Source organism: Phocoena phocoena, chromosome 14, assembly GCF_963924675.1.
Source record: "Phocoena phocoena chromosome 14, mPhoPho1.1, whole genome shotgun sequence".
NCBI classification, from domain to species: domain Eukaryota; kingdom Metazoa; phylum Chordata; class Mammalia; order Artiodactyla; family Phocoenidae; genus Phocoena; species Phocoena phocoena.
In genome coordinates this window covers 75,717,829-75,744,493 of record NC_089232.1, presented here as the reverse complement: position 1 = coordinate 75,744,493, position 26,665 = coordinate 75,717,829, and the positions used below count along the sequence as shown (strand labels likewise).

At 51.2% G+C, this 26,665-nt stretch overlaps 1 protein-coding gene across 1 annotated transcript; it reads right to left on the bottom strand.

The window, feature by feature from the left end:
* Positions 1-878: 878 nt before the first annotated feature.
* On the bottom strand, positions 879-2,607 carry OSR1 (odd-skipped related transcription factor 1). The gene is given in 3 exon segments (XM_065891466.1): positions 879-1,079; positions 1,081-1,192; positions 1,940-2,607. Coding segments are annotated over 3 exon segments (981 nt in total).
* Between the last annotated feature and the right edge of the window lie 24,058 nt (positions 2,608-26,665).

Here is a 26,665-nt window from a genome sequence, read left to right as displayed (position 1 = left end):
ACTGGGGATACTGAGACCCTAAGGCCAAAGTGGAGGAGAAAAGTAAGAAAATAAATACGGGCGGGGTCCGCGGTTGCCCAGCACCGGGAGAGAGGAGCGCTGCTCCACCCATCCCAAACCGCTGACGCTAATTAGGGGAAAGTTGCTGAAGTGGGACAGGTCGGCTTGGGCAGCGAAACCCCGCTCCTCTCAAAGAAAGGAGCCGCCCAGTTTCCTACTTTGGGGAGGGAAATTACCCATCCTGCAATGCCTGTAAAATAACCGTTTATTTAATATTTTTAAAAACTCCAGTGATAAATGTCCGTTACCGATGGTCAGCATAAAGTGCCAATCGCAATACATCGTCCTGCTCCTAGCCTTCTGCCCGCTCGCGGTGATGGGGCAGCGGAGCCGGGGAGCCGGAGGCCGGGCCCCCTCCAGCCCCACGGCCCGAGGCCCTCGCCCCGCCGTCGGAGTCCGGGAGCCCACGGCCCGCTGCGCGGCAGGAGCTGGGAGGGGCGCTCCCCGGCCCCGCGATCCTGGGGCCCGGCGGCTGAAGCAGATACAGGGATTACACTTTTGCAGGCTCCCAGGGGTGGGGTTGGAGGCGGGAGGAGGGGTTGGAGGCTGCGAGAGAGCACAGAACTTCTTTTCCTCTCCCCTCTCTCTCCGCAGTCAGAGTTACAAGCTTATATGTTCAAAGAAAAAAAAAAATAAAGAATAAAGAAAACGTATAAAATAACAATAGAAAAAGTAATACTTCTGGGAGAGGCGCCGCTGCGGCTCCGCGAAGCTTTCGTTCTTTTTTTTTTTAATGCAGTTTCCCTTCCGCCACGTGAGTACCTCCTTTTGGCCAAGAGTTTAGCCGCGTCCTGGGGGAGCCGCCCGGGCGGCCGGGGTCACGGCCCGGGGCGGGGCTCTGGAGTTCCGCGTGCGCCCGGGCCCCGGGGGACGCGTTTGGGATGGGGGAAGGTCCCGGGAGGCCCTCCCGCTGCCCGCCAGAGTCGCCTTCGGCTTCTGGTCCCTCTGGAAGAGGGGGCGGCGTGACCCAGGGTCCGGGTGCCCCGGAGGCTCTGTTTAGCATTTGATCTTGGAGGTTTTGAGCTCCTTCACCTGTGAGTGTAGCGTCTTGTGGACAGCGAGAGTCCTGGACTGGCAGAATCCTTTCCCGCACTCTTGACACTTGAAAGGCTTCTCTTTGGAGTGAATATATCTGAGGGCAAAAACAGACCTAGAATTAATCCTTGCAAAATGACACAATGTTATAAATATTATAAATAGTTATCCAAGATCCCCTCCCACTGCAATGAGGAGCGTGCCCTCAGAAGAAAAGAGGTTTGGGAGTACCTAGTGTGGAGCAGGGCAGTGCCGAGTTTGGGGATGGAGTAGGGAGGTGAAGGAGACACCTCCGTCTGAGCCGTGCACAGATCCAGCTAGGCCGGCCCCTGCCTTCCTAACCAGGGGCCAGCATGGCCTCCTTATAAGGCCTGCGTCAACACCGAAGGTGAGTGAAGGGCCCTGGGTGGGACAATTTGCTGGAGCTGTGCTGTCCCAAACAGTAATCACCAGCCACATGTGGTTATTAAAATTCAAATTAGGCAAAGTGAGAAGTTAGTTTCTCAGCTACACTAAGTTGCCCATTTCAAGCGCTTGATCGTCATGTGTGCCACGTATCACTTTTCATCATCGCAGAAACTTCTAATGCACAGCGCTGCAGACGGAGGAAGCTGTGCGTGCCTGTCTGGAGCTTGGGTCCTATTCCTCGCCTGTTCTCTCCACCCATGCTCCAGGAACCCATCCCTGAGCTTTGTTGGTTTCCTTCCCGATTTGGGGGAATCCCAGAAACTTAGGAGGCTTGGACTTGGTAGAGGGTGGGTCTCGTGAAACTCGGCATTAGGGAGGAGGCTGGTGGGACAGAAGCAGACAGCAGCTCTCTTCTGGGCCACCCGCAGTAACGCACCTGTGGTCTCGTAGGTGGTCTTGCCTCCGGAAGGCTTTGTGGCAGATGTCGCAGGTGTAGGGCCGCTCGTCCGTGTGCGTCCGCTCATGGATGAGGAGGTTGTAGGACTTAGTGAAGTGGCGGCCACAGAATTTGCAGACGAACTCCTTCTTGGTTTTGGAAGGCAGGCGTCCCCTCGTGGGCTTCTTTTCTGGGGACAGCTTGGTCACATCCAGGAGGGCGCCCAGCCCACCGGCGGGGGACCCGGGACCCTCTCCCCGGCCAAGCTTGGACGGATCTTCTTGCGTGGCCGCCAAGGCCAGGTTGGCAAAATCAAAGCGCGGCTTGGTCTTGAGCGCCGCGGGGCCGCTGCCTCCAGCGGTGATCTCAGGCTTGGGCTGGATGACGTGAGGGAACCAGGGGAAGGCGGGCAGCTGGAAGCGCGCGTCCACCAGGCTGGACACGGCGCCGGGCACTTTAGAGAAAGAGGACCGCGGCAAATGCATCGCGGGGTAGCCCAGCGTCCACTGGTGCAGGTGCACGGCATGCAGCGCACTGAAACCATACAGATTGGGCAGGTGGTCCGAGGGCACTGTGGGCAGGCCATTCACTGCCTGAAGAAAGGAGTAGTTGGTGAGCTGCAGAGATGGGTGGATGGGCACCGGTGCTGGCAAGGTTTTGCTGCCCATGGCCGTAGTTGCAGTATGTTCTCAAACTCGATCTGCAAGGAAAAGAAGAGGGGAGGGGAGAGGAACAGACAAGTTCAAGGTAAGTGCCCTCCTTCTGAGTTCCAGCCCAGCCACACCTTCTCTGTCCCCCAGAGCCAGAGCTGGGAACCTAAGACCCCACCCATGGAGCTCACTGCCCTCACCGAGAAGACAGGAACCCTCAAAATTGCAGGACTCCTTCCCAATGGCCTCCAGCAGAGACACACAACTTGATACAGAAACCAAACTAAATCCTATGCAATGCGACCAACTTAAAATGAGTCCACAGTGTCCATGACACTGAGAAAGGCATAAGCACAGGGCAACTGTCCTGTAAAGACTTACATCCAGGCAAGCCTGAGTCAACAGAGACTTACACTCTCCTGTAAAGATAACAGAAACTTGGAAGCACACTTACACATTCACGTGCAGATAAACAAATACAGAAATGCACGCTGACAGCTAAACACAGACTCACACATTCTGAAGCAGAGTTGACAACAAGGTGCAAAGATAAACTGCGACAAGCAGTACTGTGCCACTAAACAAAATGCAGGGAGGAGCGCTCGCGCACACGGGATCACACCGCACCTACAGAGCTCCACAGACAGCACACGTACCCACGCCCACGAATCTGCACATCTCCCAGCTCCTGTACATTAAGCTCTACTAGCTGACCATCAATTTGGCTTCTAGAAGCCATGTCATGTTTCTCCTTACAACTCTCAACGTTGACCTCAAAGTTGCTTTTCTGTACCACTATTAACGAGCCCTTTTGACACCACCCTCTCTGCAGCTCCTTGCGGACTGACTCCCTTCCGCAGCCCTTGGGGATCACCTTTGTTTCAGCGAGGACGCTAACAGCCACATTTATTTACTCAGTCCAACATCTGCTGTCATGTACAAGGGGGCTTCAGTGCCCTCCCTACCCCATAGGAAAGGGGGGCAGGGTCTTGGGGCTCTCGGGATGTTTGTGCGTGTGGTGAGCACCCCCTCCCCAGCAGATGGGTTTGCCTATGAGTAAGAGCATTGAGGCTGGGCCTCAGCTGCTGTGGCCTACGCACCCTCCAAATGCAAGGCCAGGGAGCTTGAGCAAAGCCAAAGGGGAGTCATGCTGCTGTGACAAGCAGTCTCCTGGCCTTCTTGACTCTTGGTCAGGGTCCCTAGCCTCCGTGGACAGGTCTAGACTCAGCAGACAGACCTTTTATGTCTGTGCCTCCCAGACACTCCTAACTCGGGTCTGTCCAGTGGAGGCAAAAACAGGGAGAAAAAAAGGTGGAATTACACAGAAGACCCTGGGAGGCTCAAGTGCCGAACTCCATCTCAAGAAGTCACTGGGGAGCAGGGTGCTTGGGACTCGCTTCTCCTTGCCTGTCTCAATCCCCTGCCTCCCCCTTCTCCCTTTACTCCTTATTTCCCCTCTCCTCTTCCTCAGATCTTTCTTCCAACCTGCAGCAGGTCCGCATCCCTGGTCTTCCCAGGCCCCTGCTCTGTTCCCTCCTTCACAGCACACACTGACAACCACCCAGACAGCTTCTGAAGCCTAGCTTACCCTCAGCCCAGGCCCCTCAGGCTCAGGCTGCCTTTCACTACAGGGAAGCTTTTAATGTGAGGGCAGTGCCGTGCTGTTCCCAGGAGAACTGAGGACAATATTGACCTAGAAGCCCTTCCCCCTCGAAGCTGGGGAAGGTCACTCTCGGTGTGGTGGGCCCTAAGGAAAGAGGCTCTGCTGGGGGTGGAGGGAGCAAAACACCGAGAGCCAGCAGAGATGTCCTCGCGCAGGTTAAATCGAATGAAAACCAAGTCGGACCGCAGCAATTAATTGGGCCTGGGGCTCAGGGAGGCACAAATCCGGGTGGGAGTGCGGAGCGAGGACCCCGGCGGCGGAGCCCTGGCCTCCGCAGCAGTGTTCTCCATTGCGTCGATCACGGGTCGCGCCAGGGACAACCCGAGACCCTCCTACGGCGTTGAGACACGGCGAAGCAAAATACGAATGGGGCCAGAGAGAAAGCTGGAGCCTGTTTGGGTTGGGAAGGGGGAGGGGGGAGAAAGGAGACGACTCGCCGACTTCAAAGGTCTGCCCAGAGTTAGGCGAGGTGAGCGCTCTTTGATTTGCTGCCACCTCTCCTTCCCCTCCCTGCGCTGGAAATCAGATCCTTATCTCTGGCTCCCCGGGGCCCGCAGGGCGCCGCCCGGGCCTCCACTTGCTCCCCTAGTGCTCGGCCTACCCCCGGCGATGGCGACAGAGCTCTGGGCTGCGCCCGAGCCCGGACCGGCTCCGTGCAGGGTCGGGGATCCCACCAATCCCTCGTGTACTAACCTGGCCTCTCCTCGCCCACCCCCAGGAGCAGAGCCCTTGGGCTCGGTAAGGGGAGCGGGCGCCTGCAGCCGACACTGCTCTTGGGAGCCAACCTTAACGGGCTATCTGCCCAGTCTCGCTTCCCCCGACACTCAATTTCTTTTTCTCAGGGGCGCAGTCAGTTTATTTTCTGCCACATTCCGAGGGCAGAGGGTTCCCCAGGCCCTCGTCAACGCTTTTCCCGGGGACGAAGTTCGTTCGAAACGTGGCTCTCTACACTAGTAGTCCCAAGAATGGGCCGAATTCACTATTCGGTTTCAGGCAGTCAGCTAAGAGAAAAACACAGTCTCACACTCGCCTGTCCCGCCAGAGAGGATGAGCAAACGCCCGGCCCCGCTGGCTCCCGTTGCCCTGACACCGGAACCCCAGCGTGAAGGCTTTAGATCTTTAAAAGCGAGAGAAAACACCTCTCCCCAGGCCCCAGGCCAGGCATCCACTCGGCAAGGAGCTAGGACCTCGGGACCTTGGAGGTGCGGGTAAGGGTGCTGACCACGCGCATCAAACGCCATTCGCGCTTCCCAGCCCGGATCCCCGCGCTGTGCAGACACTGTTTCCCTCGTGCGGTAGAACGCCAGTCCCGGGTCTGCAGCCAACCCTATGCTGGGCATTAATGAAGTGTGCAGAGTCTATTAAAGTAGTTTATTCGGGGCTAATTGAGCGTGAGCGAGTTAACTGCTTGCATTAATGAGGACAGAGCGAGCTCCATGAGCTTGCGCCTGGAGGAGTCTAGCATCAGCCCCAGAAAATCATCCTTGACACAGAATCCCCATCACGTGTGGTGACCGGCGTCCGGACCCCTGGCGAAAGGACTGACCAGCACGGGACACTTCTGTTTAATTCTCGCAACGAACAAGATCGAACGAACCCTTCAGCTACGCAGCCATCACCCCTGCATTTAAACGCCTGCTGCGTCCTCAGCGATCTGCTCCCCAGTCCTATTGAAATCGCAATTACTTCTTGGAACCTCGGATAGAACATCTACCCACTGGTCGCCCTCCATCCGTTCCCCCCGCCCCCCGCGTCCTTGCCAGCCCCTCTCTTCTCTAGGAGGCCATGAACCTGAGAGATTAACTAGCCTTGCACGTGGTTTCTGTTCCCAAGAGCCAGCGCGCAGCTCTTAACCCGGGTGAAATTTACCAAATTGTGGCAACAAAGAAACCCTCAGCAGCTACACTATACTCCAAGAGCCTACCCCGCTACTGGCCGAGATGCTGAAAAACGACTGGATGTGGGTTTTCATTCCTCTTATCAGAGAAATTTTGGGGGAGAAATTAGTTCAGCAGGCAGTCCGTCACATCTTTCCCTCTCTTCTCCGGCTCCCACCTTCTCTCCTGAAGGGAGACAGGCACGGGAGCAAACGAATCCTTCCCTTCCAAGCCCGAAACTGAGGACACCCGCGGCTCCACAGTGTTTCCGCTACTGCGGAGTGCGGGTCTCTGATTGGGAAGTAGTGTTCGCGCCCCCTGCGTGCTCCTCTGCACCGGGACAGTCGCGGGTTACGCTCCAGGCCTTGACCACACAGAGCAATAATCGGATAGAGAACACCCCGAAAGCAGAGCGCAAGTGCGAAGCGGCGTCAGGCACGCGGCCCTGCGCTCCCGGGTCGGGCCGGCCTCGTACCTGAGCGCAACTCGGCGAAAGACAAACGCTCACGAAAGCGCGACCCGGCGGGGGCATGCACCTGTCCCTGGCGCGGGCGCCTGCGGCTGTAGCCATCCATCCGCTCCCTCTTCCTTCTTCGTCAGCTAAGGTAGGTCAGGTTGGGCTCGGCGTCTCGGGAGAGTCTGTGCCCGCTTTAGTTGCTTCGGTTTCTCGGGGGGGGGGGGGGGGGGCACAGGCTGACTTCCGAAGTCCGCGAGCACCTCGCCTGGGATTCCGCGAAGCCCGGCCGCGCTGGGGGCAGTAGTGGGGACCCGCCCCCTCATTCCCCCGGGGTCAGAGGCCGAGGACCCCTCACGCGAAGCCCCTGAGCCAGCACCCACAACCGCCCAGGACTGCAGCTGCTCTCGCTTTCACAATGGTCCTGCAGCCTTCGCTTGGCGAGAGGAGCTTCTTTCTGGGACATAGAGAGAGAGGAGACACCCGCCGATCGGTGACAGGGGACCCGGGAGTCCTGTCGGCATTCCCCTCGCCGAGCCCGGGCGCCCAGGGCTGCAGTTACCTTATTCCGCTGCGGTCCCGGCGCTGCGCGCGTCTCTGGGGCTCCCGCTGCGGGGGACCCGGGAAGCCAGAGGCGCTAGATTCCACAGCGTCCTGGCCCCTCTCCGGCTGCGGGGACTCCGAGCGCCCGACACGCGGGAGCGCTCAGCGGCCCCGGAGTCCTGTCCGCCCAGGGATGGCGAACTTCTCTCGGGGCTCCTACGTTGGGTCTGAACCCGGTGCGGCTGAGAACGTACTGGGGAGAGACCGAGCTCCGACTCACTCACCCCTTAGCACCGAGCCGCCTACTTATTTTAATCCACCACCCTCCCTCCTCCCTCCCTCCTCCTCCTCCCCTCTCCCCCTCCCCCCTCCCCTTGCCTCAGGATTCCTCCCCTCCCTCCCCTGCCCCCTTAACCATCCTGCCCTGCGCATGCGCACTGAGAGAGAAAGTTTTGCTGACCCGGGCAGCCGACTGTGGCAGAGGCGCTCGCTTGGCCCCGGCCTCCCGGGAGCTGCGTCCCCTGTTCTTCAGTCCTGTGCGACCCTTTCTGCGTTGTTAGGCCCACGAGGTCCCCCCAGGCGCGCTAGAGGAAAAACAACCTCTAGCTGATGAAACCGGGCTGAAACCGCGCATTTCGCAGTCCCCTGCCTTGGAGCCTAGGACACAGCCTGTGCAAGGTCGGGGTAGGCGGGGGCGGTGCGTCGGGATCCTGGCGCCTTTGTTTGGGCTCCAGCGCACCTTGGCCCCTGCTGACTAGCCTCTTCTCCCAGAATCCCTTCTGGCGTGGAGCATCTCCTGGACACCCGAGAGTGCTCAGCGCCAGAGCGGTAACCCAGACCCCGATGCCTACGGGTGACCCCAAACCCTGTGTTACGGAGTTCGCTAGAAAGATTAGAGGCGGAGGATGGGGCAAGGAGTCAAGAAAGTTATTTCCCTAGGACCCCAAACCTTCTGGGATTCACACCCTCTAATCATGTATTCATTTATTTTAGGAGGATGGATGAGAGCTTGGAGGATGAGCCGCACAGGCATGCGATTCAAGCTGAGAAGTTCTTCAGCTCCAGGACCTTTGAGTCCAAGGGATTGGCTCAGGTGGAGTTTGTGATCTAAGTGAGGGTCAGGGTTCTGGCTGCAAGAAATTCTGTCTTCACTGCTTATGCTTTAAAAAGGAGAGTACTTGTACCTTCTTCACCGCCTGGCTCTAAGAGCTGACCTCCAGCTGACCCCAGCCCAGATCCCTCCCCGCCGTGTCTCTGGAACAGCCAGCCCTGGGTCCGGAGGAGGGGCTGGTTTCTGGGGCTTGGGTGAGTCCAGATTCACACCACTACACTCCTGGGGGTTGCCACAAGACTGCTGCTGAATGACCCCTCTGAGGTCTGGAGACTGGATCCTGGCCTCAGTGGGTCTCTAGCATATTGGTATTGTGTCTCTGGAAGAAGCTGCCACTCTGTCCAGATTCAGTCTGCAAGTCTGAGCTGACTTTTTTTTTTTTTTTTAAGACTCTTGGTTCCCTGACCTAGGAAAAAGGTAGTGGAAATGCCCCCCAAAAAGGAATAATTGGAGGACACCCTGGTCTTACCCCCAGGCCTTTAGAACAGAACCTGGCCTCCAGCCCCCAGGTAACTTTGTCTTGGGCAGGGAGGAGGAAAAAGGGATGCAGTCTTCGCCCCAAGGGACTGCATTCACCCCCTGCAGGTTAGTGCTAGAGTAAGGGACCCATGTAAGTTTGTCTGTGCAGCTGGAATCCTAGCAACTTCCAGCATGGAGCGACATTCTGGCCCTTGGGGGGCCCCCTGGGAGGCCCCTTGGGAGCAGAAGGAGCTGAGGTCACTCCGTCCCCTGAGATTCCAAGGCAGCCAGTGCCAAGAGCAAGGAAGGTGGGCGGGCGAGTCCAGCAGGGCATTCCTGGACTGCACCGGCTTCCACCTTGGGCCAGGGGATCTGTGTGCGCAAGGCTCAGGCTCTCCTAGGAGACCAAGCTTGGCACCTTTTATTACCAGCAGTGAAAGAATCCATAGAGGCCTCCACAGTGGGCCATCTGGCTGTCCAGGCCACTTAGGAAATGGCCCCTGGGAAGAGGACATTCAGGTAGGATGGAGCCTCCTGGGGTGTACATCTCTTGCTCAGAACGCCACCCAGTGCAACTGTGCTTCCTCCATCTTTCACTTGCCTTTTTCTCCTGAATCAGGGCCCCTGGCCAACCTGCCTCAAAGACTTCTAGAAAATCTCCAGGTAGTAGGATCCCTAAAGAGCTCTTGGAGAAAGTTTTTAGGGATCCTAAAGAAAGGGCCATGCAACCCAGTTGTTTAATGCTGCTTTTGCCAGGTTATCTGGAAAACTGACCCCACTCAGGTCAAATCCTGTAACTTAGCTGGTGTGGGGCAAGATGGGGCTGCCCAGCATCTCAGGCTTTGCCTCTCCAGCTGCTTCCTAGGACAGGACAAGGCGCGAGAGAGGTGCAGGACACTGGCACTGCCCAGCCTCAGATCTGTTTCAGACACCTGGCTTCAATGCCATTCTTTCTAGGTCTTGGCCAATGAACACCCCCAGAAAGCTGGAATAATGAAATTCAAGATTTGCTAGCTGCCATCGAGTCCTCCAACTCAATCTGAGCACCCAAGGGGATGACCCCCAAACCCTGGCCTCAGTCTCCAGTGGAGACCAACCAGATCCTAGTTCCCTCTGGACCCACCGCAGGAAGAAACCCTGGAAGCTAAGAACCCCTCGGCTTCTCTATGCAACGGGAACAAAGGGGGCTCCCCCCGCCCCATTTAAGAGAAATTGATCCCACTAAGCTAGGGCTAGGTCGCCACGCTGCGCCTGGACTGCAGCTTGGATAGACTGAGCAGAGCAGGACTCAGGACACGTAAGGGCAACCAAGTTACTTTACAGCGAAGGCAAATTCGTTTAAAACTTGCAAGGACATCATGGCTCAAACATGGTCAACGGGCTCACTATAGGGTACCCAACCACCCTATGGCCCCAGAGCTCAGTGAAGGTGGAGAAACTCCTGTCTGGACACCCATGCCATTCCTGGGCGTCCCGGACACTCCGCCCCCGTGTCTGCAAGCTTTGCTCGCTTAGAACCCGCGGGCACCAGCGGGGGACCAGACCCCGCGCAAACCCCGCCGCTGGTCCTTCTGGTTCGCTCGCCCACCCACCGCCCGCCCGGCGCAACCGCGGGCGCCCGAGTCTGGGACGGAGCAGTCTCGGGGAAATGGTCCCACAGTAGCGACCAGGCCTCCAGGTCCGGGTTACTCCCCGCCAGTGCCGCTGGGGTCCAGCAGGAAGCGATACCCAAGGCAGCCCGTGGCGCCGGGTCGTGGACCGCCCTGAGCCCAGTCCCGCAGAGAGCCCCCGCCCGCCCTCCGCCGCGTTTCCTGGGCACGATGGGGTGGTGACAGCCTCTGCTGGTCTCCCCACCCCATCCCCAGACCCTCTCCGGACCCCTGCTCACTCGGAAGGAACAGTGCCCCAGCCTGCCTTCGGAGTGAAAATTGAGCAGCTTCCAGAAAATTAACTAGAACGTGGCTTACTTTGCTTGGGGGGGTTTTGGATAAAAAATGAACCCCACCTCTCCTCACTTCCTAACCACACAAAAGTGACCTCATTTTTTTAGAAAATGAAATTTACTTAGTACTAGGTGAGCTTTTGCTTCCAACGCAAGCTTTCCTGTAACTACTTTGTGGACAATTGGGGGTCTGCTCATTTGACCCCCCTTTAAGCATGTACAGAGCTTTCAAATAACCGGGAGATTTAGGTATCCCTCTGTAATCATTTAGATGATGGATTGTAATGGCTCAATAGTTCCTCTGGAACCATTACGATCAATCAGGTCAAAATCCAGCTTTGGGGAAAAGTTTTTAAGCACGGGAGGTAGGCAACACGACATCCACACACGTTGTGCAGATAACAGGCTCTGATAAGGTACAAGCAACGCCAGGGTCTTAGGAGAATAGATCACAGGTGAACCCAAGAGCCGGTGTTTATTGTGACAGCGACAGGCAAGTTACAGTATCAAAACTGAAAGGGAAACTGAACTGTTTTTCCAGGCAGTTCCCGTTTCCTAAGTGCTTTATGAGCACGTAAGTATCTTGTAACTATTTGTCACCTTAATAAATAAAACAATTCATGCATGCATATGTCTATCCTTAGTTTATGAGATGTATGAAGCACGAACATCATGTGGAATTGCATAAACTCTGGGCATACTAGCGCCGGTAAAACGGAACGAAAATCACGTCTTAAATTGTGAAGATAAAATGCAAAATGTGCGCAGAAATTGTGGGGAGTTTTTACTTTTTGTACGACTATGAGTTGTCAAAATTATTTTCGACGGATCTACGTTCTAAGATTACTGAATTTTCCTTTTATTCAAAGGTGGAAATAAATGTATTAGAAACGACGCAGTGTCTAATCAAACTGTGGATGATGAAAAAAAAAGTTATTTTAACTGAATCGCGTATGGTCAGGGGGAAGCCCTGCGGACAGAATTACCTTACTACACCCGCGGCGCTACGTCGTTGACGGGCTACACAGGCGGCGGTCGGCGCTGGAGGAATGAGCGTTGGAGGTAATTAATTTCCAGACACTGGAGGGTTATTATCTGCATAGCGATTTCCGGCGAGGGAACTCGGAGCAAGTCTGGCTGCGATGTTTTATCGACAGACTTGGGGACGCAATCCTAAAGAAAACGCGCCACCTGCTGGTGAGCAAGTGACATCTCCCGGTGCCCCTTCCTCGAAAAGTCTCACATCCAGTTGTCTCCGGGGAGGGTTTTTTTTTCCTTTAAATGTTCTTTTTCTGAGTCACGAAATTCGCCTTTACGCATGTAAAACTACACACTGCCCTTCCAAAGAGCAAACACGGATTCTGTTTTCCCTGCTCCAGATTTGTGAGTGTAGTTTTGGTTTGGTTTTGTTTTTAAGAATCCGAAATCCTTGGCAACTTTCTACCACCATTAGTTTCTGGTCCTGGGAAAAACGATGAACCAGGATCTACTGTGAAAGTTTTCTGGACTCTCCGAGCTGGGTTAGCGCTACCTCCTAGGTAGCTCCTTGGAGATGAGGATGCTCTGGCTCTTGCGTCCACTTCCTCCCTCCCTCCCCAGCTTGGAGGAGCATCTGGACCCGGGCCCCTCCCACGATTCCCAGTCGGGCTTTCTGAAGAACCAAAGGAATGGAGAGGGAGAGCCTGCTTCTTCGAATCGGATTCCCTGAAACACGCCATGCCTCCTCCTACCCTCACCTTCCTCCCAGGCAGGCCACTGGATTCCAGGTCCTTTGCTGCTCCCTTCCCTTCCTGGAATTCCCTACAGGATATTTTAGCTGGACCCTCTCTACTCCTTGGCATCAAAGCTGCAACTTAAAAAAGAAAAAAAAAAAGTTGTTTTAAATTTTATTGAGATGTAATTGACATTGGTTTGATACATTTATATATTGCAATATGATTACCACCACCATAGTGCTAGCTAGCTCACGCCTCTGTCACTTCACATGATTATAATCGCTTTTTTTGTGGTGAGAACGATTCTCATCTAGTTTCTTAGCAACTCTGCAGTTTATAATACAGTATTGCTGACTATGATCACTATGCTGTGCATCCAGAACTTACCTACGAGTTGCAAGTTTGTGCCCTCACCATCTCCACAATTCCCCCAATCCCCAGCGCCCAGCCCCTGGTGACTACCATTCTACTTTCCGTTTTACAAGTTCAGCAAAGCTGGGTCTTTGATGCTCTCTCTTCCTTGTTATCAAAGCTCCGGCTTTCAGGGTAGAGACCGGAAGGGAGAAGTCCTAAAACTATACCTGTTAACATGCTCTTTGGTCTGTCTTTTGCAGACAGAAGAAGACAGGGTGTAGGAGATCCTTGGGGGCTTCGGCTGTGCTGCTCTCACAGGCCTCTATCCAACTTCCTTATAAAACTCGTTGCAGGCACCCTGGGAAGTTTAGAGCTGCAATTGCACAATTTCTAATAAGGAAGAAAACAGAGGCTGAAATTGCTTTCCAAGACCAATTATTCCAAGACTCTTACAGCACCCTTTGCAGCAAAGGCTTGAGATCATGTGCAGAGGAAACAAGCTAGGGCCGAGGGAAAGACAGGCTCCCTGCCCGTGCTCCAGGCTGTCGGAGGAGGGCTCTGCTTCCTGCCACCCATCACTCTCTGCTCCAGCAAGAGGTAGGGTTTCCCACTTCCTTATTCTGTGCTTGCAATGAGGAGTGGAAAAGGGAAGGGACCTGACTTAGACATTCCAAAGAACTACTAAGGCCACCGGTGCTCCCTATGTGATGTGAAGCCCTGGGGTGCCTCCCGCATGCATGAATAACGATACTGACTGGATAGAAGGGGATGGGGGCTTCTGCCTCTTTAGTGTTTATGACTGGGGTCTTCCTGCATTCAGACTGTCACACTGAAGAAGGCCTGGGTCCCCGAAGTGGTGGCCCAACCGGGAGAGAAGCAACCACCCGTGGAACTTGGAAGGCATCCAGATGCAGCTCTAAGAGTGGTGTCCATCCAGCAGGTGTGACTGCGACCCAAGCACTGGCATTGAGGAGGTAGGTGTGAGGTGGGCTGAGAGATTGGAATTGAAGATGCTCCGTAATATTTGCCCCTTGGGAAAATCCAGAGTAACCAGCAAGCTAGGAAAGGACCAACCCCTCTGCTAGAAGAACCTTCGTTTCTGTGATTTCTATGAAGTTCGGCTCGGGAGGAGGAGTGGTATTCGTGGACCTGAGCCACGTCATAGTACAGCTGAACACCTGCACAGAGCAGGAAACCACACTCCCTATTTCAGCCGCCATCAAGGGCCAGGTGCCCTTCCTCCCTGGTCTCAGCTGGCACTTAAAATGCCAGTCTCACCATAGCTCCCTTATTCCCAGGTGACTCCAGGCAAATCCATTTGCTGGTCATGTCTCCAATCCCCTACATGAGAACCTCTCCTCTGAAGAGAAGAGCATTTGCTGAAACACTCTGAGCAAATACAAAATACAAAACAGGGACATATATTAGCACAGGATTTTTCACTTCAAAATGACTAATGGTTGGGTGCTTTCGGTATACTTGGGTATTCGTTTGCATATCACATGTCAACGATAAGGGAATGGAGAGAAAACTTAAAACTAGAGCATGACTATCAATGTCTTCCAGATAAAGAATTTCTGGAATCATGGCTTGGTTTGCCAAAAATTCTGTCTGTCACAAACATTTCAGGAGATTTATCTTAAAAAGGATAAGCCATGTAGGGTAGAGGGGCTTGTGCTTTCTTAATATTGTGAGAAGACAGCCAGGGGGAGCTGCAGAAGGCCACGGGGCCCACATGAATGGAAAAAGCTGGGTTCTCAATGCCCAGGGTCCTGCATGGGCAGCAAAGTGCAGGGGAGCGTGGAGAACCTCAGGGCATTTCCATCTCAAGCCACTGGGTACAAAGGCCACCCACTGAGGAAAGGGAGGGCCCACAAACACCCCTCAGCTCAGCTTAAGAGCTGGTCCTCAGCTAATCCTTGCTGGAGTGGTAACTGACAGTTAGCAGGTTAATGGTTTAAGAAAGTGCTTTCCAAAATCCCAGCCACAGCATCACCCCGAGGGTCTTCACAATGCAGATCCCCAGGCCCTGTCCTCAGAGTTTCTGATTTAGGAGGTTGGCAGGGGGCCCTGAGAGTCTGCTTGTTTTAAAAGCTCCACAGATGATTCAGATGCCGGTGGTCTTTCGAGCCCATGCAGGGTGAGAGCTGTTGGTAAAGAATGATTCTGCCCCGTGGTATCTGGGTTTTGCTAAGGAGGATTCTGAGGATTGAAAATTTATCCAAAGTCAAAGAAAAGGCTCTTCATTAAAGCAGTTGAGTAGGTGTTTCTTCTTTATCTTTTCCTTTTCTGTAAGAGAAGAGGTCTGGACTGGATAATCATCAAAAGCCTCTCGGTTGGGCTTCCCTGGTGGCGCTAGTGGTTGGGAGTCCGCCTGTCGATGCAGGGGACGCGGGTTCGTGCCCCGGTCCGGGAGGATCCCGCGTGCCGCGGAGCGGCTGGGCCCGTGAGCCGTGGCCGCTGGGCCTGCGCGTCTGGAGCCTGTGACCCGCAAAGGGAGAGGCCGCGGCAGTGAGAGGCCCGCGTACCGCAAAAAAAAAAAAAAAAAAAAGCCTCTCGGTTCCAAAACTGTAGGATCCACTTCGTGCCAGGGGACAATGAGTGAAATGGGGGCGGGGCTTGGGTTTCCTCCACCCACACCATATAGGAGGCTGCCGGCAGAGGAAAAAAAGTCATTTCTGCAGAACTCCCTTGGGAATACAGAGGCCCTGGAGGGAACCAGCCAGCAAAGCTGCCCTCGGAAGTTAGGTCAAACAGAGGCCACAGGGATGTGTAGGTTCAGGCACGTGGGAATTAGCTTCTGTGTTGGGAAGCTGATCACATTTGGGGTAAAGGGAGGGAACAGAGGCCTCTAACATCTAACCTGGTGGGCCTCTCTTGTTTTTCAATCCATAGTTCATTATATGAGTGTTACTGGAAGCTTCGAGAAGGAGGAAGGTGCTAAATGGGCTACATGGTGAGATTGGGTTTGCCCACACACCCTGCACATCCCGGATCTTGTAATAGGTTTGACGGGTGGTTATTCACACATAAGCAGTGTAGACAGCTGAACGGAAACCCTAGGATGGCTGATTATTCCCCTGTTACTGGGGTCATGACATTTGGTGCCGGCCAAAAGGGAATTTTTTATGTTTTTATTTTGACAGCACTTTCCAATTTTGTTTTGGTAAAAACATGTCTATTTACATGCCTCTTAATAAACATGCCACTTTACATGTCTTATTAATTTTAAAAGCAGTGTAAAGGGTTCCAGATGAGTACGATCAATTTTAGTCACCTATGGTGTATAGATGAGGTAATGTAAACATCTCTTTGAAAGTGTCTATACTGATTTCCTCGCATCAGGTGCACCCAGGGCCCCTGGCTTGATGGAAAGGACAGTGATTTCAATCACTAACACCCTCGGAGTGATTTAAGGAGCTGTTGTGCGACGCCTCCAGGAGAGCGGCATTACTCCTGTCACCCCTCTTTTATTAACAGAGACGTGAGGTCAGGGGCCTCCCTGTGGCTGGGCCGAGGCTCACGAGTGCAGTCCTGGAAGTGGAAATGGGCTGAAACCTCCGAGGGCAGAGCCACACACAGTTCTTCCCAGGGTCCTCTCCTCTCCTGAGCGCGCGGGCCCTGCACTCCTGCGTGATCGGCCCGAGTCCTCACACCAAACCCAAGAGGTCAGCAAGATGATTATTCTCACTTTCTGTCTGAGCAGATTTGGCTTAGAAATATCACATTACTTGTCCCAAAGTCACGTAGCTAGGTAAGTCTGGAGCCATGACTTAACCCCACAAGCATCTGATTCCAAAGCCCAAGTTCATAATGAAGGCAGCCTCCCTCGGCAGTGCTCAAAGTGTGTCTGCTGGTGGCATCGGCCTCACCTGGAACTTGTTAGAAATGCAGAAGCTCAGGCCCTGCCTCAGACCTACTGACTTGGAAGCTGCAGACCCCATTCTGATCCCCAGGCCCAGGCTCTAGCCCTGCTCAGGGTCTTAGCCCTAAACACAGGATTTAATCTCAGCTTCTAGAATAGACATCTAGAAGCTGCTAGATGTACAAAATCAAAGGCCCACAGACTAAAGCTTAGAAAAACCGCATCACCCAACTATAATGTGACCCAGGGACCCATAAACTCTGCTTTGGCCCAAGAGTGAGCACTGTGGACTAGCCAGCAACCTGACCCTGGCCTTTCCTTTCTTCTCCTCTCCTGGCTCCAGAGGTTAGACTGACTGAGCCGAGAATCCACTGAGAAGAGTACACAGGGCACAGGCGCTCCGTAAGAAAGGGTAGGCTTCAGAGTCTGCTTTAGGAGATGGGGGATGAGCGATGTAGAAGAGCCTAACGGTGTTTGGGGAGCAGTAGTACCTGCCTCCCTCCTCCCAGTAGAAGAGAAAATAAGAAGGGGCTCCTGGGATCTTCTCTGGCGAGGCACGAGCTTACACAGTGACGTACATATTAATCGGGATATTTGTACATTAATAGTGCATTGCTCTTGGGTCAGTCTGGCACAGGTAACATTTTTGAATTCAAAAGGCATTCGTGATAAGTGACTGCATGTTAAAATTATGCAAAGGGCTGACCGCTCACAAATCACCAAGTTCTTAAATACGCCTTCCTGTTTGATTATCCCACATCTCTGCCAAACTCAGCGTAGTTATTGTACCCTCCTCATCAACGCTACCAACAAAAAGGAACCCGGTCTCAGCAAGTGTGCTTCATCTTCTCTTCAACTCCCCTCTTTGAAATCCAACACAGAGGACGCCGGAGTTGAGGCGCAGTGGCCCGGGGCCAGCTGTGCTGGGAGCATCCTCAGGGCCACGTGCGGACGTCGGGCCGTGCTGGCGGTCTGGTCTCCCACTCCACATGCTGTCTTCTTCTCCAGGAGCCCAGGGCTTTCACACTGGCCCTGTTCGACTTTCTCTCTTCTTCTGAGATTGGAGGGGTTGCAAGAATCACCACATCAAGGGAACTGTGCGTTTTAAGAGCAGGGTCTGGAAAGAATCATGTGTAACCTACGGGATTGGCATAGAAATGGTAGAATTGCCTCTATTCCAAAAAGCACAGAGGATAAACTCTTGGAGGAACCTTAAACATATCATCTTTGACACCTCCATTTCACAGACGAGAAATCTGAACCTCCAGATACGATTTACCCGGTGACACAACTGCAACCCGGAGCTAGATTTCCTGACATCTGGAGGGGGGGCTCCTTACACTTTGCTCCCTGCTCCCCCTTCCTGTGAGTTAAGTCTTGAAAGGAGGGGGTCTTACGAGGGTCTCCCTTTGTCCTATGTCTTCAGAGGACAAAGCCCGTATGAGGGAATGGTGTTCTGGGTAAGAGGCCCTCTACAAACCCCGCAGGCACGCTGCGGTATAAAGATGCCCCCGTGGATGCCTGGGCCTGGGGTTTGGATGATTGCTGCTCATGATGTAGCAGCTTTATGAAAACATTAAATGTCATTACTTATTTCTTCATGTCCAAAATGTATACTTCAACATTTTCTCTCTGTAGACAAGTGTCACTTTTACTGCAATCTTCAGGCCAGATGTTCCTGGTATAAGTGGTAACAGCTGTCATGCTGGCAGACGTGTGGCTCCAGCTAAGTCACTTCCCAAAAGACCCCAAAGCCCTCTCTGCAAAAACACTGGCGTGACAGGAGAAACCCATACCTGGCCCTCCTGAGCCGCTCCGGAGAGCACAGTGGAGGCTGGCACCGGGGCGTTTGGGCAGGCAGGATGCCAAACCGCCACCGCACCTCCCTCCCCCTCGGGGATGAGCTGGAATCCCTGGGTGGAGAGAGCTGACTCTGCCTCCTTCCCTTCCGGCTTCCTTTCAAAGCAGCGTTTGTAGTGCCATCACCCATTATCCACGTCCTCGTTTGTCTCAGGACCAAGTCGTTTCCCCTGTTTTCTGTCACCCTCGCCATAGCCTTCTATGATCTTAAGTTGACATGCTATTGTTTTTGAACTTCGCTCAAGTTGCAGCCGCCTGGTAGCATTTAGCTTCTCAGTTCCCTTGGGCCTTGGTGAATTCCTCAACAAGGTCCCATCTCGGCATCAGCGTTTCCAGAAAATACAGGCCCAATTTGCTTCCATCTTGAGCAAAGACTGGGGACTTGACTCAGCCAAAAAAATAACGCTTGCCTTTGCAGTTTTTGGCTCTCGAGCTGAAGAGCCTATTATCCAAGAATGTCATCCTGCTGGGTAAAGCTGAATTTATATGACAGGCACATACGTGGACAGGCACACAGACACTCTCCGGGCACCACACAAGGGAGCTAAGGGTGGCTGCGTCGTGAGGCTTCCTCCAAGAGGTGGCGGGCTCATTCAAGGTTCTGGCTCCTCCAGATGGGAGTGAGGCCAGCTCTGGGCAAGAGGAAATCATGTTGGTGTTGCTAGAATCTGGCGAGATGTGCACTCAAAGGATGGACGACCTCCTGGGCCTGAGCTTTCAGGAGGTCAGTGGTGGCAGAGTTCGTTTGGTCCACAGTCTCCAGGAGTGGTCCAGCCGCTGGCCCCCAGCCAGGATCCTGGGCCTAAGTCCTGTGAAGGAACAGCTCCCACCACAGAAAGAACTGGGCTTTGGGATCACATAGAACTGATTTCTAGTCCCGACCTTGCCTCTTACAAGTTATTTGTTCTGGGCAAAGCCGCTTAATCGCTTGACACTTCATCTGTAAAAACAGGATGAACACCTGTTCTATGGGATTGTTGTGATTAATGAACCAATATTTGTAAAGCTCCTGGTACAAAGGGAATAACAATTGTTATCTCCTTCTTCTGCTGGGACCAGATTATGATTTCATCACTTCTTGAGCTGAGATGTCTTTTAGGAGAATTCCCACCTCAAAAATCAGGACTGTTTCCAAGCCTGTGCCAGTTATTATACCACTTGTGCTCAGTTCCAGCCCACCTTTCCACACTCTGCTCTGTGAAGCTGGGGCCGGGACCCTGTGAACTACAGCTTCCCTCTCCCAGCTGTTCGATGCTGTGAATAGGTAGGGGCGGGGCGAGGGTGGGTACTGACTGGCAGGCAGTTTGCTCACTGCTTTCAGTGCTGCTCTAGGGCTGCACCTCACTCAGCATCACGGGTGGTTCCAGTTTCCAGCTTCATCCAGCGCTCCCAGCACCAGCCTCATCAGGCCCCATGAAGTGCCCTCCCCTCAGATAGCTGAGCCCCTGCCCCATGGACTTCCCCTTCTGAGCTCCTGAGTCTTCCAGAAGCAGAAGGGAAGTGCTGCTTCCCCAGAGGGCTGAGCCCCAGCTCTACAGGGTCCGTCCTCCTGAGAACCCCAACCTTTGCCTTTGTATCCTCCCCCTTTTCCCTTGGCGTCCCTGTGCTGTTCCCACTGTGCTTTCATAGACACCCCTGCCCACTGAAGCCATTTTCTCTATTAAATTCTCTCTGTTGAAATGCCTCACATGATTTCTGTTTTCCCTGCAAGACTGGTCATTACAGGGACCCCATGTCCCAGTTTGCCTAGACTATCCTGATTTATACTAGTTTCCCTGCCATCTTATCTTGTTTAGCGTTTGTCCCAAACACAATTGTCTTGGTTTCCGTGAGACCACTGGAGACACAGTTGTCCCCTTTGACAGGCCACATGGCAAGGGCTTGAAGCTCATGCATATATTAGGCTTCTAATGCAGATTTCTATTGTTCCTCTTTGATCTAGAGCCATATTTGTCATCTCTACTTTGGAACAAGCATTCCCATTGGCTTTAAAGGGGGGCTTCCAGAACACAGCTTAGTACTGGAGCTACAAAAGCATTGCTCATGCAACCTCCATCTTGTAATTCTACAAATTAGCCCATGAGTGGCTATCTCCATGCTCCCTTCCTAGCCCAATCTAGGGAAGTGACCTGTCCCACTTAAAAGGCTTTATATGCAAAGACTTTATTTTGAAATTTTTTTCACACCGTGGTCTCATTTCCTATGCAATCCTAAAATGACTGGAATCAGCGCTGTTTCTGAGTCTTTGATGAAGGTGTTCTCTTCGCTTGGACTAACATTCTCCTTCTTTTCAAACTCCTCATGGATTATCCTCTCTTCTGCTCAAGTATCACCATCTCCTTGAACCCTTCCCCCACAGCGAGTGTCTCTGCTCTCTTACAAACCCATTCCATGTAATTCTCTGACTCACTTTTGGCACTTGATCACTTCTTATTGGGCTTGGTATCTCTTACATTGGGATCTTATATTGCTATAACTTTAAATGCATCTTAACATGTCAATCTGATCAAATGCTAAGTTCCTTGATAGAACTGCCTATACTTCATCTTTGAATCCCTCACAGCACATATCAGTCTTTTTATTTCCACTCTAGTAACATGAAACTTCTTCTACCGAGTCCCTTTACATCCATCCCCCGCGCCTTCCAAACTCAGACATGTCACCGGATATTCCTGTTCACGTTTTCCTCTGCTTGGAGTTCTTGCCCCCTTCACCCAACTTATCCCTCCAGCCTCCTCCTGCAGAAGCTTCCTCTAATACTGCAGGCTGAGCTAAGTCCCTCCTTCTCTACTACCACCGTGCCCTGTCCCAGCCCCTAGCGCTGCACCTACCACATTATACTGAAATCGCTTCTTAGATGCCTGTCTCTTCTGATGGTCTTCTCTATAAGCTCCAAGGATAAATGATGTGTCTTGTGCACCTCTGTACTCACAGGACGTAACATAATGCCTGTCACATAGGAGGGACTTGATAAATGTGTGTTGACCTAAACTTAATATATTTTTGCTGAATGATTGAATGACATCGATGCAGCAAATCCGTGAGCTGCCATTTTTCTCCCCTGGACACATGTTTATCTCCTTCTTCCCCTGCCAAAACCCCAACGATTGCTTCACTGTGCTGTATAATCTTTCTGTCAGGTCTCTGACACACAAAACACATGTAATCATTCCATTATGAGGCCTGGCACTAAGTTTAAGCTAGTGTACAGATTTATTAGATCTTGTACCAGGAAACCAGTGAGGCAGAGAGTTTAGGAGGATTTCCAAAGGGGATGTAAAATGTTCATGAGCCCTTGTACTTCGAGGCAATTCTATGCTCCCGTGGGGGCCTCAACTGTCCTTGCAGATTGTGTTTCTCCATCTTCCTTTAAAATATGCAGGCAGGCGACTGCTGTGGACTGACATGTAAAGGAAAGCAAGGGTCAAGGGCAACGAGCAACCTGCATATTCATCGCTCGTCATCACCCCACTTCATGACTAGCATGCCCTGCACTATTACTCACTGTTTCTGTGCAAAGACAAGTCACACACAGTTCAGACAACCTGTTACTCCAAAGTGCACTTTGCACACTGGCTAGTTTGCTCTGCTGATATGATTGTGAGTACTGGGTGCAGACAACACCCAGTGGGCGCTCTGACGGTCCCCAAGTGTTTGCTGTCCCTGCTTCCCCAGGAATGTGTCCTTTGCAGACCCTCTCCAAACTTTAAGGCTCAGTTTAAATCCCACCTCCTCTAAAAAGCTTCATCAACCATTCTGGCCTCTAGGACTCTCTCTTAAAGCTCCAAAGATGAATGGCTCCCAGTGTAGTGCTTCATGGCATTGTCTTAAAAAAGAGTTTAGTGTAAAGAGCCCTGGACTAGGGTTTATAAAGCTCACATACCGGTTCCAGGTCCCTTTGTGATGTTGGCTAAATCACTTCACATTTCTGAGTATTTCTCCCCTAACCTCCTCTCGTCTCCCTCCTCCCCCACTGCTCCTTCTTCTTCCTCCTCCTCCTATATTTTCTTTCCCTCATCCTTTTCCTTCTCCCCTTTATTCTTTTCCTCCTCCTGCTTCCTCCTCTTTTAGGAGATGGGACAAAATAACACCTGTCATGCCGTGTCTCCAGTTTTATGGGGAGGATCTCTTTGACATGTGTGTGAAAACGTGGCGGAGACTACAGAGTGTATGAGAGCTAAGGTGGTGATTGGAAAGGAAGGGATGTCGATGCTTTTATTTCATAGACCCTGGCTGCCTTCAGGAGGAAGGTGGCAGCAGGAGGCAAAGTCCGGTTGCAAAAGGCCAAACAAATTTGGGAAGAATGAATTCCAGAGATGGAGGCCAAGTTTGAATTCAATGAGTATCACTGACAAAGCATTCATTAAGGGGGCCTGAAACCAAAGGACGGATCATCCATACGGTGGCCAAACCCTAGGAGCAACCACAGCAATTGCTGATTCCAGTACAGTTAACTTAACAAGCATCACTGAGTACCATACACTGTGAAAGGCACCAGAGAGGCAGTGGTGGAGAAGGCACAGTCCTTGTCCTTACTAGAGTTTCCAATCTACTGGGGAAGACAGACAGGTAGACAGGCATGGAAATGCAGAGTGGTAGGTATTATAAAAAGGGGGAGTACAGGGTGCTATTGGAGGATACAGGGGAGCACCAGGCTTGGTCTTGGGAGTTCAAGGAGGTGACATCAGACTCAGGGATGCAGATGGCAAATAAGGAATAAATAATAAGAAGCCTGAGAGCAAGGACCTGAGGCCTCACTTCACTGGAGGGCTTTCCTGTGAAACTGACAAAGCTAAGCTTCAGATCCCCTTACTTGTCCGGGTCCTTTCCAAGACCCTGGCAGGCCTCTAACAATGCACAATATTGTTATGTGATTTTGTACATTCTGAAAAAGTAAGACACTAACTGAGATTACTTAAGACTGCCTTTTCTTTCTACTCTGACTTTCCTTCAGTCATCCTTTCCTTCATGTAAGCATGGCTTCCAGGAAGACTCCTACACTCACCTTGCAAAATGACCTTGAAGGTGAAGATCGGAGGTGATACAGGGACATGCATGTGTTCCGAGGTGCCCCCACCAGAAGTATGTGAGTAGAGGGGGGGAAAAAAAAACATGGATGGAGCTGGCAGGTAGTCTATAGGAAATTCTTTCAACTGTACTCACGCTTATATGAGATACCTGATAGAGGTGTTCCTAAATCTTAAAAAATTTACATTACCAATAACAAATTATAAAACTGAAATAAAGTTCCTGAAACTAAAAATGGTAAAAAATAAATTTTGATCAATCATACTGGAGGAAAAGACTAAGTTATCTTTTAATTCTCTCTATACCCAATTTTATTTTTACATGAAATGGTCATCAAGGAGATTATAGCCAAAAGTGTAGGGACAATCCATTACAGAGGTGTATTAGGTAATTAATTATTAAAAATGTTAAGTTATGATTTAGGATTTTGTGATGTACATGATATTTGTCAGTTCTTTAAAATATATGATTTTTTGTGATTTCTTTTCTCTTTCTAAATAGATATTCACTTTCATACCTAATTTTGTTTTTGTAATTTTGAATTCTTCCTTTTAAGGAGGGCAACCCAAATCCCATAAGCTTCAGGCTTTTCCAAACCTAGATCCACCCTGGTTGACCAGGTATATTCTTTCAACTGGTGGGACTCATTTCTGTTGTAATTGACAGTTCCTCCATAAGTGGTTGTACTTGATCGTTGTACAAAACCAGTGCCCGAGGCTTGCATTTCTTCTGGGGGCTGTACGCCACTGGCTGAGAGCCCCTGGCTTCCTGAACCCATGAACTGAGCCCTGAGGGAAATCCTCAAAGGCCTGAGGAGCCTAGGGTCCCCAGAAAGGATGTTATCTACTGGGAGGGGTTTGTTGGTGAAGATACCAAAAGGCTGGTTGGGGTGCCAGCTGGCATAGCCAGGAGAACTGTTTGGGCAAAGTGTCTCAAGTGAAGTGGAGAACATAGAGGGAACCTAGGATAGAATGGGGACAGTATGGGACCTCAAAGGGTAGGAGAAGAGCAAATGCTTGTCAAAATCAGGCAGAGGATGCCTTTGAAGAACTTCAGACCACTCCCAGATGGCAGAGAGATGGGGTCTGCGCAGCACTTGGGGAGGCCGCAGACAACACCTGACACCAGCCTGTGCGCTCACAGAGGGAGGAACAGTCACATTCTCTAGGAGATTAGAGTTGGAGACCCAGGGTAGCAACAGCTCAGGAAAGAATGAGGGAGACAGAGGCGGTAAAGCTCAGTTCACACTGGGATTGGCTGGCTGTTTGCAGAGAAAGATACCCTTCTGTCGCTCTAATTTTGTTCTTTTTGGACAAATACCTGTAATGAGCTTTGGACATTAATAAACTAAAGGGTAAGACCCCTGTGTTAGGGTTCTCCAGACTATCTATCTATCTCTATGTATCTATGTACCTATGCATCTATCTCTATGTATCTATGTATGTATCCATCTATCTACCTAGCTGCCTATCATCATCATCATCATCATCTTTATCATCTATTTACCTGAAAAGAGGTTTATTATAAGAAATTGACTCACAGGATTATGGAGGCTGAGAAGTCCCAAGATCTGCAGTTGGCAAGGTGAAGACTCAAGACACCTGATGTATAGTTTCAGTCCAAAGGTCTGAGAACCAGAGCACACATGGCATAAGTGCTAGTCTGAAAGCTGGCAGGCTGGAGACCCACGAAGAGTCAATGTTTCAGTTCAAGTTTGAAGGCAGGAAAAGACCAATGTCGCAACTCAAATGGTCAAAGCAGGAGGAGTTCCCTCTTACTCAGCCTTTCTCTTCTAGTCAAGTCTTCACCTAACCAGATGAGGCCTACCCACACTGGGGAGAGCAATCTGCTTTACTCAGCCTAAGGATTCAAACGTTAATCTCATCCAGAAATAGCCTCACAGATACACCAGAATACTGTTTGGTCAAATGTCTGGGCATCCTGTAGCCCAGTCACATTCACACATAAAATTAACTATCACAACTCCATCCCCTGTTTGTTTTATCTCCTGGAAAGTGTTAACAGGTAGAAGAAAATGAGGGAAAATGTAAAACTGGTCTTTTAGGGCCTGGAGAAACAGAGAATACCCTGTCTCACCCTTTAACAAGAATGATATCAATCAGTGTAGGTATAGTGAAGACTGGGTAGGAGCAGGGGTTACTTCTGGGGATGTTTTGTATCCCAAACACAAGTAATTCTTCTAATTTTTACTATTTCTTGATTGATTCTTATTTTCTCAATTGGACTTAAAGTTCTCTTAGGGCAAGAACTGCCCCCCGCAACCATACCTTCCTTCCCCGCCCCACCCCCCCGAACACACACACCCCATCCACCCAAGGCTGAGCTGACTAAATGCTGAGTAATTCACAGACAATGCCCCTAGGTCTCAAGAGCATGGTTTCCTGAAATATCTGTTGTGCTCTTTAAGGAAGAATAGTTTCCTTCTTTTAGAATAGTCTAGAACTCTATTCTATCGAGGGTGTATAAAATATTTAAAGACCCTAAAACAGCTAATTTCTACAATAAGGAGTAAAATTAAACAAATCCACAAACGCATCGCAAAAGCAATCCTTCCTTAAATGAGGTCTCACATCTCATCACAGTGATTCATACAGAATAGTGTCTAAACCTGGATCGCTACACCAGGAGCAGAAATTCAAACAAGCTCATAAGAAATTCAAATACATAATTTGTGAGATAAGTATTACCTATTTTAGCAAAGGAAGAAGAGTTTAACCAAAATACATGACTACACTTGATTATATTGAGTATTAATCTAAACAAACCCTAATTTTAATAATTTTACATTTTTCCTGCTGAAGTAAGGAAAAATGTGTAGATACATGGCATATATGCCATTTTAAAAATTATCATGACCATATATCTTTAATTTTTTCATCTTATTTTTGACATGGCTGTATTTTTAAATCCCTAATCAAAACAAGGACATTGAGATGAGACTTCTATTCCATGCCTTTTAGATATTATACATTGAAAAAATTAAGTATTGAAGCTACTCTACAGGTGACTCTGCTCTGTACTTAGCAGAAGAAAAATTATTTGGAAAAATGAAGTTGAGGGCCCTCAGCTTGGGAAGTTACCAAGTGAAATCTTTATGTTCATGTTCAAAAACAGAAAATCAAAGACTTTGGATTCTGTGTGAAGCATAAGTCTCAGAGTAACTCAGTGCCTCCAAAATCACATC